Below are 14616 nucleotides of genomic sequence, written 5' to 3'. Positions count from 1 at the left end.
AAAAATACATTAAAATAATTTTGTTTATTCTTAGCAGTTTCTTATATAGCGCACACATATTCCGCAGCGCTTTACAGAGTATTTGAACATTCACATCAGTCTCTGCCCCAGTGGAGCTTACATTCTATATTCCCTACCCCATGTACACGCATGCACAGACATTCTAGGGTTAATTTTGTTGGAAGCCAATTAACCTACTAGTATATTTTTTTATTGTGGGAGGAAACCGGAGTGCCCGGAGTAAACCCACAAAAGCACAGGGAGAATATACAAACTCCGCACAGTTTGGGTCATGGTGGGGATTGAACCCATGACCTAGACCCTGTGAGGCAGTAATACTACCATTACACCGTCCATGCTTTATTTTGAATTGTACAAGGAAAATAGTATTTTTGTCTGTAGTCCCTAAGGGGCAGCAATGAGATGGTTGTATTTGCAATAGAATGGTTGTGTTTTTTTTTTCACAAGCATACCCAGGAAGTTTGGTTTGACCCCACCCTCTGCTGTTTGGTTTAGGCACTTAGTACTCATTCATTGTCCCATACTGTATAAAACATACATGTGCTGTAACTACTTACATTCTCCATCCTTAAGACCTTTCAAATGGGGTTTGCTAGTGGCCGCAAATAGATCTGTGAAATGGATGGAAGTGACCTGCTTTAGAAGTGCATGGGAAAGCAGCCATTTGGAGTGGATCTGCTGAGAAAAGTTTGAAATTCCAGGACTCAAGCTAATTTGTTTTCCATGAGCCTCTTGGGAATTCAGGCTAAAGCAGATGATGGGATACAGTTGAATGTTTAACCATGAATGACCCTGTTTTACAGTTATGTTTTCTTGGATTATTTCCAGATGTTTTTACTGCATGCATTTGACCATGTATGGACACAAAATGCTATAGGCCACAATAGTCAAATAGATTTTGATAGAGCTTGTGAAAGCCCTCCCTTATTCTCCTTCTACCCTCCACATTCTGTAAGTTAGCCTGATGGTTTACATGTGTCTCTAGCTTAGTATACAGTAATGGATACCAATGCTTCTTCCTTGATGTAATGTCCACCAAAAAGACTGAACAGAAGAGTAAATTTAAAGTTTTTTTGATTCAGAATGTTTTCTGATGTTTCCAAGAAACATTGTAATTTTCCGTAGATTAGCTTTCATGTGTAATAGGGGTGGCTTCAACATACAGCTCATAACTACTGCTGTTTTCTTACTAGAAATGTAAAGGGGGGGGGGGTTCTTCAACAACTGAAATGTTTTAAAGTCTGTAAAACATGTTAAACAATTGATTTTGACCCACTTCTTGCATTGTTATATCGCTGTTGCCCTTCCTTTTTGTTGTGTGGATTCCAACCTGCAGTGTCGGGAACTGCATGAAATGGTAACCAGAGAGCTGGGTATGATGCAAAAAGTGCTGCATTTGTGCTTTCCTGTAAGCAGAAATGCCTGTATGGCAGTTGTTTGGGCCCAAATGAGGCAAAAATGTAATTTCTGTGTTGCGCGCTCGACTCGGACAGCCACCAGCTAAAACAATTGAATTCCCCTCTTAATGCTTCCACAGTGCCTAAACATAATCCTGCGGCCTAACCTGCCCCGGCACGCTTATGATCGATATGCCTGCTATTGGGATTCCAGCACCCACATCTCCAGCGATGATGGGACTCTGGTGCTGGTATTTTGAACGTCAGCATCTCGATCATTGGCAGGATAACTGCTCACGTTTTTCACGAAGTAGAACAGCTTGCTTAAAAATGCATGAAAAATTATATTGAAAAAACAGTACCTTGACAACTCCCAGTTATAAAATGAATGCAAACTTATCAGTCCTTATTCTAAGAACCCTCTTGCTTTTGTTTTGTTGCTGTTGCCCATCCTCTTAAATGCCTGAGTAACATCATATGGATGATAATAGTCATGTGTAGCCACCTGGCTTTCATGGATGTTCCTATATGGGTCAGCTGAGTCCTTTAAACTTCATACACAAACTAGTATTTTGGATCTGTCATTTGCTGAGTTCCTAGCTTATAGTGGAAGGTGTAAAATGAATGCAAACTTTACAGTCTTTATTCTAAGAGCCGTCTTGTAACTGTAATAAGAATAGCATACAGATGTGTCCGCATATATCTATCCTCCATGCATTATAAGTCACATTATAAGTAATGTTTAAGCTCCAATTTTCTATGTTTAATTTGCAAAATAGGATACATATACAGCATGCCTATATTCAGTGTGTGACTGGGGCTGTATCTGCATAAGCAATGTACTGTAATGCTACTTTTTTCATGGAAAACACAATGAGAATAATTTGAATGGAAAAAGTATCAAAATAGACATCCAGTGCTACATGGCTTCGCGCGACAAGGGCTGCATAATGCGAAAGGATGCTAGATGTACGTAGACACATTTGTAGCTGGTAAATCAATTCATAGCATTTTATAGAGATCAATGATAAAATAAATCCTTTAAAACGTGCTGGGGATAGTCCTAACCTATAGACTATTTGCAATGTGTCTGTTAAGCTGCGTACATTTAGCTTTGTAGAGATATGAGCTAACATACTTTTAAATAGATAACGAAGCATCATTTTTACAAACATTAGAAATGTGAGTGTGGCCGTATTGGTGTCTTGCCTCCAGTATGCAGGCGGAAGTTGTGTACAGGAATAAGTCACTTAAAACCTCTTTCCTTTCCAAAAGCAGCAAATGACCTATAATATTAAGCAACATTTTTAGTCCTCTTTTTATGTGCATAGTCTATATGGTAGCATAATTAGGGAAATTTTTTTGAGTAGACTGTCACAGTAGAGGTCTCCATACACTAGGATTTTTTCTTCAAAGTGAGAAGTCACCTGTGATCCCCCTTGACAGGACTGGACACGATACATTGTATGCCTTCTATTTGCATATGATGCATCGTATGCGAACCCAGGACCCCCATCCAGCAGCATTATCAAAGGTAAAAACTTTGATTATGCTGATGGATGCAGCTAAAACACATCACTGACACTTCAGTTTTACCCCCATCACTTCCACATCTTGGTTCCTATGTCTGAACCAGCCTTTGATTTACTATCCAACACCAGATATTTGGTATTTGGAGGCTTCTACACACTGCACGTACCCATATCGCCTATGAACTGAGGAAAGACCCTGCCAGAACACAGACACTCTACTGGTGAACTGGACATTAATCCGTCGTACCAGTAGCACTACACCACAGTCTGAGGCATCATTCAGTTGGGTTTTTTATGATTTTATTATGCAATTGCATGTATTTTATGTTTTTAAATGGGATATTGTATTAAATCATCGCAAAGCCAATCCCATTTTTTTCAAACCTATATGTTTGTGCAATAGTACTCCTTATGTGTTGTATATGATGTAAAATCGCAGGAGAATCACCTTTTTGTATAGGCACCTTAACCCCTTCCCGACATTTGACGTACATTTACGTCATGGCCGGGATGTACTTCCCGACACATGGCGTAAATGTACGTCATGGCTTTAAACTGTCACCGCGTCTATAGACGCGGTGACAGTTTAAACATGTCTGCTGTCCCTGACAGCAGACATGTCCCTGCATGCCCAGGGGGGGCTGCGATGCCGCTCCCCCGTCGGCGATCGCTGTGATTGGCTGTTCAGTGTGAACAGCCAATTACAGCGTTTTCTGTGTCACCGGCGAATAACGTTCGCCGGTGACACAGGGATCGGTGGTGATTGGTGCTGTAAAGTACAGCACCAATCACCACGGGGTGTAAGGGTGACACTGGTGTCACCCCACCTCACCCAACCCGCCCCCAAAGGCCGTGATTGGTTCGTCGGACCGACGAACCAATCACAGCCATGGAGGGTGATTTAAACTAACGGTGACTGCACTGCAGACGCCATTCCGGTCTGGAATTGCGTGCAGTGCGGTCACCGTGCCTATCTGCCGCGATATACTGACCTGATCCTTGCAAACACTTACCTGATCACTGCTTGTAGCGTTCCTGGATCTTGTGACTTCCTGTGTTGTGCTGTGCTGTGTTGTGCTGCTGCAGTGTGTTCGAGTTATAGAGAGAGAGAGAGAGAGATAGAGAGGGCTAGTGACAGAGAGTGCTATATTTTGTGCTGCTGCAGTGTGTTCGAGTTATAGATAGAGAGAGATATAGAGAGATAGTGACAGATTGTGCTATATATTTTTTATATATATACAGCTGTACTGCGTGTGCAACTGACTGCTGCCCCCCCCCCCCTTTTGTGCTGATCAGTATAAATTAACTGATCAGCAACTTTTTGGGGGCGCAGGGTTTTTTTTTATATATATACCTGTCAGTGCTGCTGCTGCAGTGTCATAGAGTGATAGATAGTGAGAGATAGAGAGATAGAGAGAGATAGTGATAGAAAGTGCTATATTTTGTGTCTGTTCCCCCCCTTTTGTGCACCCCCAGCAACTTTTTGGGGGTGCAGGGGTTATTTTTTATATATATAACTGTCAGTGCTGCTGCTGCAGTGTCATAGAGTGATAGATAGAGAGAGATAGTGACAGAGAGTGATAGAGAGTGCTATATTTTGTGTCTGCTGCCCCCCCCTTTTGTGCTGATCACTATATCTGAGGTGATCAGCAACTTTTTGGGGGTGCAGAGTTTTTTTTTTTTATATATACCTGCCAGTTGCACTGTCAGTTGCACCAAAGGTTGTGCACCTGCTGCCCCTCACTGGTAATCAGTGTCGCATCACTGATCACCTTTTTTTTTTTTGAGGGTGCTGTGGGGTCTTTTTTTTATTTTTTTTGATCAAATTTTTTTGATCAAATTCCTGTTGCCTTTGAGCGCTGTTCAGTGACGGACGTTACTGACCAACATCTGTGCTCAATTTTTGGCGCAGGACCTTTTTTTTTTTTTTTTCTGCACTACATACACACTACATACTACATTGAAATAAAGTTTGTACCCCCCCTACACTATACACGTGTTGAAACATTTCACTACCAGAAACACAAAAATAAAAATGTCATCCCAAATGTCATCCCAAATGTCATCCCAAATGTCATCCCAAATGTCATCCCAGTCATCCAGAAGAATGTATTCAGCGGAGGAGGCATATGCCATGCTTGCCTCTGACTCTGACACAGCCAGTGAGGCAAGCGGGGAATTTGAAGGATTCATCTTAAGCTCCTCTTCCTCCTCTAGTGATGAGGGACCCCCTCAAAGACGCCCCCGTAGAGCAGCTGAGACCCCCCCCCCCCCCCCCCAATAATTGATCTCGTATGGACCCCACCACCAGACAATTTTGAGCCCCAGGTTCCTGAGTTTTTGGCCATCCCAGGAATCCAATTTGATTCCACAGGTCTCAGAGAAATTGACTTTTTCAAATTATTTTTCTCTGATGATTTTATAAATTTAATGGTGGACCAAACTAATTTATATGCCCAGCAGTTTATTGCTCAAAACCCCACGTCATCATTTGCTAGGTGGACCCCTGTAGATGCAGTAGAGATGATGACGTTTTGGGGTCTGGTGTTTCATATGGGCATAGTAAAAAAGCCAGAAATTAGGCAATATTGGAGTACAGATGTTCTGTACAGCACCCCACTTTACCGTATGGCCATGACCCGGACTCGTTTTGAGTTAATCCTTAAATTTTTGCATTACAACGATAATGCACAGTGCCCACCCAGAGATGATCCCACCTTTGACCGGCTATTCAAAGTCAGGCCGGTCATTGATCACTTCAGTGCCAAATTTGAAGAGATGTACATCCCAGATAAATTCATTTGCATAGACGAGTCCCTTATACATTTTAAAGGAAGGGTTTAATTCCGCCAGTACCTTCCCAGTAAGAGGGCAAGGTATGGCATAAAAATGTATAAGCTGTGTGAAAGCACCTCAGGGTACACCCACAGGTTTAGGGTATAAAGGGAAGGATTCAAGAATTGAACCGCCAGAATGCCCCCCCTCCCTCGTAGGTGTTAGTGGAAAAATTGTCTGGGATTTAGTGCACCCCTTCCTGGATAAAGGTTATCACCTCTATGTGGATAACTTTTACACTAGCATCCCCCTGTTTAAGGCCCTTGGTTCAAGAGGTACAGCAGCTTGCGGTACTGTGCGCAAGAACCAAAGAGGCCTCCCAAAAACGCACATTGCCCAAGTAATGAGAAGGGGTGAAAGCAGGGGAATATGCACCGAAAATATGTTGTTGGTCAAATATAAGGACAAGAGGGATGTCCTTATACTGACAACAATTCACGGAGACAGTACCACCTCCGTCCCTGTACGAGGTACCAGTACCCACACCTCAAAACCTAATTGTATCCTGGATTACAATAGGTACATGGGCGGAGTGGATCTTTCAGATCAGGTACTGAAGCCGTACAGTGCCCTGCGGAAAACAAAAATCTGGTACAAGAAGCTGGCCGTGTATATCATCCAGATGGCACTGTATAACGCTTACGTGCTATTCCGTTCTACCAGCCAGAGGGGGACATTTATGCACTTTCAAGAGGAAGTCATAAAGGGCCTAATATTTGGGAACCAGCAGGCAGAGGGCCCCAGTACTTCTAGTACTGGCCCCCGTATTGTACCAGGGCAGCATTTTCCTGATGAAATCCCCTCCACTGGAAAAAAGGGCAGGACACAAAAAAGGTGCAAAGTTTGCTATAAAAAGGGAATAAGAAAGCAAACTATTTTCCAGTGTGACACTTGCCCCGACAAACCCGGCCTATGTATAAAGGAGTGTTTTAAAATATACCACACATCTATGGATTATTAGGTTCATAATTTCACCGTGCTTCGGGGGTCTTGCTAATGCCACATAGCACCCACCATTCATTCCACCAGAATCTGAGCCGCAAAATCCAAAAATCACTCCTTCCCTTCTGAGTCCTGCCATGCACCCAACTGGTATTTTTTGGTCACATGTGAGGCATTGCCGTACTCGGGAGAAATTGGGGCGCAGATTTTGGGGTGCTTTTTCTCCTTCATACCTTCTGAAAATGAAAAATTTTGAGCCAGAACTGCATTTTTGTGTAAAAAAATTTAATTTTTCATTTTCACTGCCCAGTTGTATCAAAATTGGTGAAACCCCTGGGGGTTTGAAATGTACACTATACCCCTAGATGAATTCCCTGAGGGGTGTAGTTTGCAAAATGGGGTCACTTGTGGGGGGGTTCCACTGTATTGGTGCTTTGGGGGGTCTTGCTAATGCGACATAGCACCCACCAACATTCCAACAGAATCTGTGCTGCAAAATCCAAATATCACTCCTTCCCTTCTGAGTCCTGCCATTTTTTGGTCACACATGAAGCATTGCCGTACTCGGGAGAAATTGGGGCACAGATTTTGGGGTGCTTTGTCTCCTTCATTCCTTGTGAAAATGAAAAATTTTGAGCCAGAACTGCATTTTTGTGTAAAACATGTAATTTTTCATTTGCACAGCCCAGTTGTATCAAAATTGGTGAAACCCCTGGGGGTTTGAAATGTACACTATACCCCTAGATGAATTCCCTGAGGGGTGTAGTTTGCAAAATGGGGTCAATTGTGGGGGGGTTCCACTGTATTGGTGCTTCGGGGGTCTTGCTAATGCAACATAGCACCCACCAACATTCCACCAGAATCTGAGCTGCAAAATCCAAAAATCACTCCTTCCCTTCTGAGTACTGCCATGCACCCAAATGGTATTTTTTTGTCACATGTGAGGCATTGCCATACTCGGGAGAAATTAGGGCACAGATTTTGGGGTGCTTTGTCTCCTTCATTCCTTGTGAAAATGAAAAATTTTGAGCCAGAACTGCATTTTTGTGTAAAAAAATTAATTTTTCATTTTCACTGCCCAGTTGTACCACAATTGGTGATTTGAAATGTACACTATACCCCTAGATGAATTCCCTGAGGGGTGTAGATTGCAAAATGGGGTCACTTGTGGGGGGGTTCCTAACTTTTAGCATCTTATGGTGCCTAGAAACCTTACATGGTGCCTAAAAAATAATCTCATAAAAAGGAGGCTCCAAAATCAAGTAGGTGCTCCTTCTATTATGAAGCCTGTGGTTTGGTCAACGTGCACACTAGGGCCACATATAGGATATTTATGAAAACAAAAGAATTGGGGGAATCAATTTTTAGTCACATTTCTCTAGTAAAATCTACTGTGTTCCTTAGAAAAATTTATTAAAATTGCAAATCTGCAAAAAAATGAAATTTTGAAATTTCACCTACACTTTGTTTTAATTCCTGTGAAACACCTAAAGGGTTAACAAACTTCCAAAATGCGGTTTTGAATACTGTGAGGGGTGCAGTTTTTGAAATGGCATCATTTATGGGGGTGTCTCACATACAAGTCCCTTAAAGTCACATCAGAACTGAACTGGTCCCTAAAAAAATCAGTGTTTGAAATTTTCTTGAAAATTTGAGAATTTGCTATTCATATTGTAAGCCTCCTAGTGTCCAAAAAAAATAAAAGGAAGTTGAAATAAAGATGGAAACATAAAGTAGACATATGGTCTATGTTAGTTATTAACTATTTTGAGTGGTATGATTATTTGTCTCACAAGCAGAAAATTTAACATTTTGCAAATTGCTAAATTTTTCATTTTTTTACGACATTTTGGTATTTTTCACAAAAAAACACAGACTGTATCGACCCAAATTTACCACTAATTTGAAGTACAATGTGTCACGAGAAAACAATCTCAAAATCACTGGGATAAGTAAAAGCAAAAAAAAGTTATCCCCACTTAAGTGATACATGTCAGATTTGAAAAAAAGGGCTCTGTCAGGAAGGCAAAAACTGGCTGTGTCAGGAAGGGGTTAAGAGGGAAGGGTAATGGTCATGGAATAGGCATAGCTTAAGATTTTGTTAAATCTGTTCTATATTTTATGAGGATATTTTGAGCGTACTTAGCATGTACAGAGAATGAAGTGTCATGGGAGTGGTCCACAGCCATCAGCGGACTGCTGTAAAAGGTAGTTTTCTGAACCTCTTCCAGTTGCAGTTTTCCATCTATCAATAACTGTTCATGGATCAGCATGAGACATTGGGGCAGATGTATTAAGCTTTAACGAGATAAATGCAAGGTTGATTAAAGAGAGATCAACATCCAGTCAATCACATCCTATCTGCCATGTTACAGGCTGTGTTTGAAAAAGTCAGCAAGGAGATGATTGGCTGGACGCTTATCTCTCCGTATCACCCTTGCATTCATCTCTTGTTAAGGCTTAATACTCAAATCCTAATTATACAAACTTTGGGGCAGATATATTAGGAGTGCGTGCTATAATACAATTTTAATCTGAGACGCATGAATTACACTGGTTTTGTGCTGGTCTAATTTCAAGCCTGAATTTACCTGGGTTTTAATCAGCAATTGAATAGGTGTCCCAGATTAAAGGGATGTTATGGAAAGTGTATGAATATTGAAGCCAGCTAGACTAACTATAAAGTCCAATTTGGATCCAACAATGAATAAACTAGAACTTGCCATGTGATGCTGGGGATCAGCAGTAGAAAAGGGGGTTTTGGATGGTTTTTATTGTATTTAAGTTCCTCAGGTATGCATAATATCAGTTTGTGAGATATCCCCATACTTATGATTTTTAGAAGTATATTTTTATTTGTCTTTTTAGGTTGAGCAGTCAAAGGTTCTAATTAAAGAAGGTGGCGTGCAGCTGCTCCTCACGATAGTAGACACGCCTGGGTTTGGCGATGCAGTGGATAATAGCAACTGGTAAGGTTTCACGTTTTTATTTCAGAAAAAGAGTTAATTGGCTATTTTGTGAATATACCGTATAAGATAACACAAATAAAAGTAATACAATCTTAATGTGTATGTAACAAAATGCGGGAGATGTATCAAACAGTCTAAAGTGTGGACTAGTTGAGAAGTTGTCTGTAGCAACCAGCTAGCAGTTATTGAGTACATTCTATAAAATGATTGGTAGAAACAGATTGGTAAGACTTTATATATTTCCAGCAATTTTACTTGCCTAAAAGGCTGACATACAGAATTATTGTATTTGTACATTTTAGCAAACCTTTTATATTCTGATGTCTATGAATACGCTCATAATTAACTATTATCTTGTGGTTTTTGGAACTCACATACTGACATATGCTTAATATTATTCATTCCTCAGTTGGCAGCCAGTTATTGACTACATTGACAGTAAATTTGAAGACTACCTTAATGCAGAATCACGTGTGAACAGACGCCAGATGCCAGACAACCGTGTGCAATGCTGCTTATACTTCATTGCACCTTCAGGCCACGGGTTAGTGCTTGCAATGGATTTTCTTAACTAGCTCTTCTATATCAGTCTAATAGTGCTTATGTACTGATAAGTTTATTTTTTTGATTGGAAAGAAGTTGCCCACGTCCTAACCATAAGTATGTTGTTCACTTACATTCCTAAGTGTGTTTTAACAATCAGATCATCAATGTTTACAGCAGCAAAAAGTGTGTCAGTCGATGCGTGTGCTGAACTTGAGGAAGCCATGCCAGTTCCATGGCCCCTTGTGGTGTTATAGTTTTGGGGTTGGACTGCATTGGATCATAATAGTAATTTATTGCTCCTGAAACTAGAAGCTAATGGTAATAGATGGCTATTATTAGCTTTCCATTTTTAGCCTGTTTTTGGGGGTGATAACACATGGGATCCAGGATAAATTCCCGCATCCATGTATTGTGCTGGCTCTGAGGGTTGCTTATAGGGGATTATGCTTTTGCATGCCTGAGCCACAGGAAGCATAATCCCCGCTAAATGTCGGCATCAGGGCATAAGCTTGCCAGCATATGGGCTAATATGATGGTCCCCGGTGAATCTATTGGAACCAGTAAATTACCACCACTGCTAATTGGTATCACCCTTACCGTGCACATTGTTGGAATAAAATATGTAGTATCTTTTTGTAAAACTATTTTTTATTGTATCTTAAAAAAAAAAAGTAATGGTGTAGTACTGTTTTGCCTAGTTGTCAGAGCAATCTTGTAAATAGGTTCATATTGTGTCTACTTCACTGTGGGAACATCTATAGAGACAGACATGTAAAGGATGCCTGCTGACCTTCGAGTTTTATAATACAATTACATTACAATGACTTTGTACAGATTATGATAATGCTACAATCTACTAAATTTACTGTGATCTATTTTCTAGCTGGTCGCCTCATGGGAAAGAGCTCCTAAATGTATCTTACACAGATATAATGTCTAGAAGCAATATACTGTTAATGATGCTTAGCTGGTTAACTAGATTGGCAAATACTGCATGTTTAGCATGGGGCCGGGTGACAACACTGAACGATGTGTATGTGCCAGGGCTATTTTTCAGCAGGCTCCAGCAGGAACTGAGGCCCTTATTCTAGTTCACTCTTTCTGACAAAATATTTCTTAGATGGTCAAAACCATGTGCACTGCAGGTGAGGCAGGTGTAAAACCCCACCCAAATCTAATTATATCTGCACAAGTAACACCTGCCTCACCTGCAGTGCACATGGTTTTGTCCATCTAAGAAATATTTTGTCAGAGTGAACTAGAATAAGGGCCTCCGTTCCTGCTGGAGCCTGCTGAAAAATAGCCCTGGTATGCGCTATATCGTTTGCCTGGGATTTCATCAATATAGTTAGCGATCTTACTTAGTGAGTGAATCGTGCAGAGTATATGCTCTGTTAAAGTACCTTGAGACATGCATTTATTCAGTTGGGTGTGTTATCGGGTTCCTACAGTCGGGATCCCGACAGTCATTAGCCCGACGTCGAGATCCCAACTGGCCGAACTCAAACAGCATGGCGAGCGCAACAAAGCCCCTTACGGGCTCGCTGTGCCTGCCACGCACGCCACCTATTCTATTCTCCCTCGTGACAGTCGTGGACCCCCACGAGGGAGAATAGCCGGTGGCCGTCGGGAACCCCTCTGTGTTTTAACAGTCGGGATACCGACGTCTGGCAAATGACTGTCGGGATTCCATCCGGCACCCATTCAGTTGTGTTGTTCATTAGTCCGATTGCAGTCCTCTGTGTAAGTGTGCTATAATTGCTCAGGACTGTAGAGCATAAATATGAGTCTGCGATCTTCAGAAAAATACACGATTTTCAAATGTAATGTATTAGCACTGCTGTTCTTGTAGTAGTAGCAGCTGTGCCTATTCTATACATTATTTTACACATTTCTTGCAGCAATATTCGTCAGTATTGCTCAAATAGTGATTGCTGTAAATGTTCAGATTCACTGTAATCCAAACTTGTTACTACTTACTCCTTTTATTTAGACAACAATATATCTTGGTAAATGGGTTGACACCAGTGGTCAGGGAACTCGGTCCTCATTACCCCACGCAAGACTCACAAGTGAAATAATTAAATCCACCTGCATACCTTATAATATGTGTCTGCGAGTAATTAGTACACCTGTGCACATGCTGGGTTACCAGCAAAACATGCATTGTGTGGGGTAATGAGGACCGAGTTCCCTGACCACTGGTTTACACCGTCCCAAAACACAGGATTGAGTACATTAGATTGCCTCATATTGGGGTAGATTTATTAAGCTCGGTGAAGTGATAGTCTGGTTTTTATCACCGGCCAATCGGCTCCTACCTGTCATTTTTCAAACCAAGCCTGTATATACACAGTTGAGAGCTGATTGGCTGGTGATAAAAACCAGACACTTTATCCCTACTCCGAGCTTAATAAATCTACCCTCAGTATGCTGGTACTTGTTTTTGGATTTTAATTACTATCAGCATCCCCTTATTACAATGCCCATGACTGGGGGCCAGATGCACTAATCTTTAAAAGTGATCAAATGGAGAGTAATCAACAGCCAGCCAATCAGCGCCATACCTGCCATGTCACAGACTGTTTGAAAAATGTCAGGCAGGAGCTGGTTGTTTTTCACTCTCCGTTTTATCACTTTTGAAGCTTAGAGAATCTGTCCCCCGTTTGTCCCAGTAATGCATACACACTGGTTAACATTTTATATGCTGTCTGTTGTGACTGGATGAACCTTGCTGATTTGTTTAGTTCCACTTGATTGGGCTTTTAAGCCAGCTAAACAACATAACAATGTGTAACTGGCTGATCTTGTGCAACCGGGACCTAGCATTGTGAAGTGCATGGAAAACTGAGTGATGGACTCTGCCATGCAGCATGTCTCCTGGTTGGCCCTATGCCAGAAAAAGTGAAGCCGCTGCTTCCATTCCCAGTTCTTGCCACCACATCTCTGCATTAGTTTTTTCTACAATAAAAGTACGAATATGTCATGCAACTCGCCTCAATACGCCATGTGTTGCAAGATACCTGGGCCAAGTGAGCCATCAGGTCCTGTGTACTATGTTACCCAAAAATGTGTGTGTGTTGTCCACAATGCAACTAGAATGCCCCAGGAGATTGTTGCATAGACCTGTTTGGCCCAGCTGAAGCATTAATGTATGAGGCCACATCTTTATTAGGTCCAGGCAGATATCTCTGCAATGAATTGGCATCTAATACAAAGTCAGTCTGTCAGCTTATACGGGTTTATGCAACTTGAAATAAAGCTGGATAGTTACCAGAGTGGTCGGTTGGTCCTTCCATCGTTGAATTCAGCATGAAATATGGATTTTAAGTCTGTCCTACAGATCATCTAGGAAGACATCCAGAGTGTAACAATGCTGTGGCCAAAAGAAGAATTCTGTACAACAGATGAAAAGTGCTACTTTCCTCTATGGGGCACAGGACCACTCTGGTAACATTGCTAACCCCACGGCACAAGGCTTTGTGCATCATGTGAGCTCATATCACAGTCCAGCTTGTGAAATCCATGTCCCTGCTTTAATACCATCAACAAGAGGGTGTATAGGTTACTAAACTGGTGTATCTGTTTTTCTGTTGCCAGCCAATACTAATGAATTCTACATTTTGTGAGGAGCTCTTGTTTATCATTGGGTGTTTGAGTCCCACTTGTCCACCACTGCTGACTTAACTGCAGTACTCTTCCTTACACTAACTAAATGCCATTAGCATACCTCCCAACATGTCCCTCTCCAGGAGGGACACATTGCTCTGTTTCTGGACTTTCCTCTTAATTTATGGATTACCATCACCTGTGCTGAAACGCCCTTTTTTTTTATCAATTACCCTGTTTAAAACAGGTGATGGCAATCATAAATTAAGATGGAAGTCCAGAAACGGAGCATTCTGTCCCTCCTCGAGAGGGTCATGTTGGGAGGTATGCATTAGTCTTCCTGATTGAGGCCTTCTGTAATAGGATTGGTTTGCTCTATTAAGCTCTGCTTTGGTTACAGTATATAATGGAATTTGTAGCAGCATTTAACATGAATCTGTTCTATTTATAGTGGATAACTGCAGACCGTGCTTTTGGTTCACTTGTCAGATTAGAATAATGCCTGTTTATAGAAAATCTGGAGTTGTAACATCTTAAACATGTTGGTGGTAAAGAATCTCAAAGATTAACCCTAAAAAAAAATTAACTTTTTTATTTTATTTTGTTACTATTGTCAGTCATTGGGTAGATATTGAGAAGCCTATTAACAAATAATGTGTGAATGAGCCCTAAAAGTCAGTGCCACTTAAATGTCTCTTATTACAGCACAGCTCTGGAATGCCAGCTATTATGAATGTATTGTTTACCACAGGAAACTGAAGGAAA

General features: G+C 41.3%; 1 protein-coding gene across 6 annotated transcripts in view; it reads left to right on the top strand.

Annotated features, from left to right (window-relative positions):
- SEPTIN7 (septin 7) overlaps positions 1–14616 on the top strand; it is a 358518-nt gene that overhangs the window by 304844 nt on the left and 39058 nt on the right. For all 6 annotated transcript variants that reach the window (XM_083188501.1, XM_083188502.1, XM_083188498.1 and 3 more), the window contains 2 exons: positions 9596–9696; positions 10106–10240. In XM_083188501.1, the coding sequence (XP_083044627.1) occupies positions 9596–9696; positions 10106–10240 (236 nt within the window). The remainder of the gene's footprint in view (positions 1–9595; positions 9697–10105; positions 10241–14616) is intronic.

The sequence above is a fragment of the Crinia signifera genome, chromosome 5, assembly GCF_055691185.1.
Source record: "Crinia signifera chromosome 5, ASM5569118v1, whole genome shotgun sequence".
Taxonomy (NCBI): Eukaryota; Metazoa; Chordata; class Amphibia; order Anura; family Myobatrachidae; genus Crinia; species Crinia signifera.
Note: the sequence above shows the minus strand (reverse complement) of the source record. Positions and strands in the feature narration are given on the sequence as shown.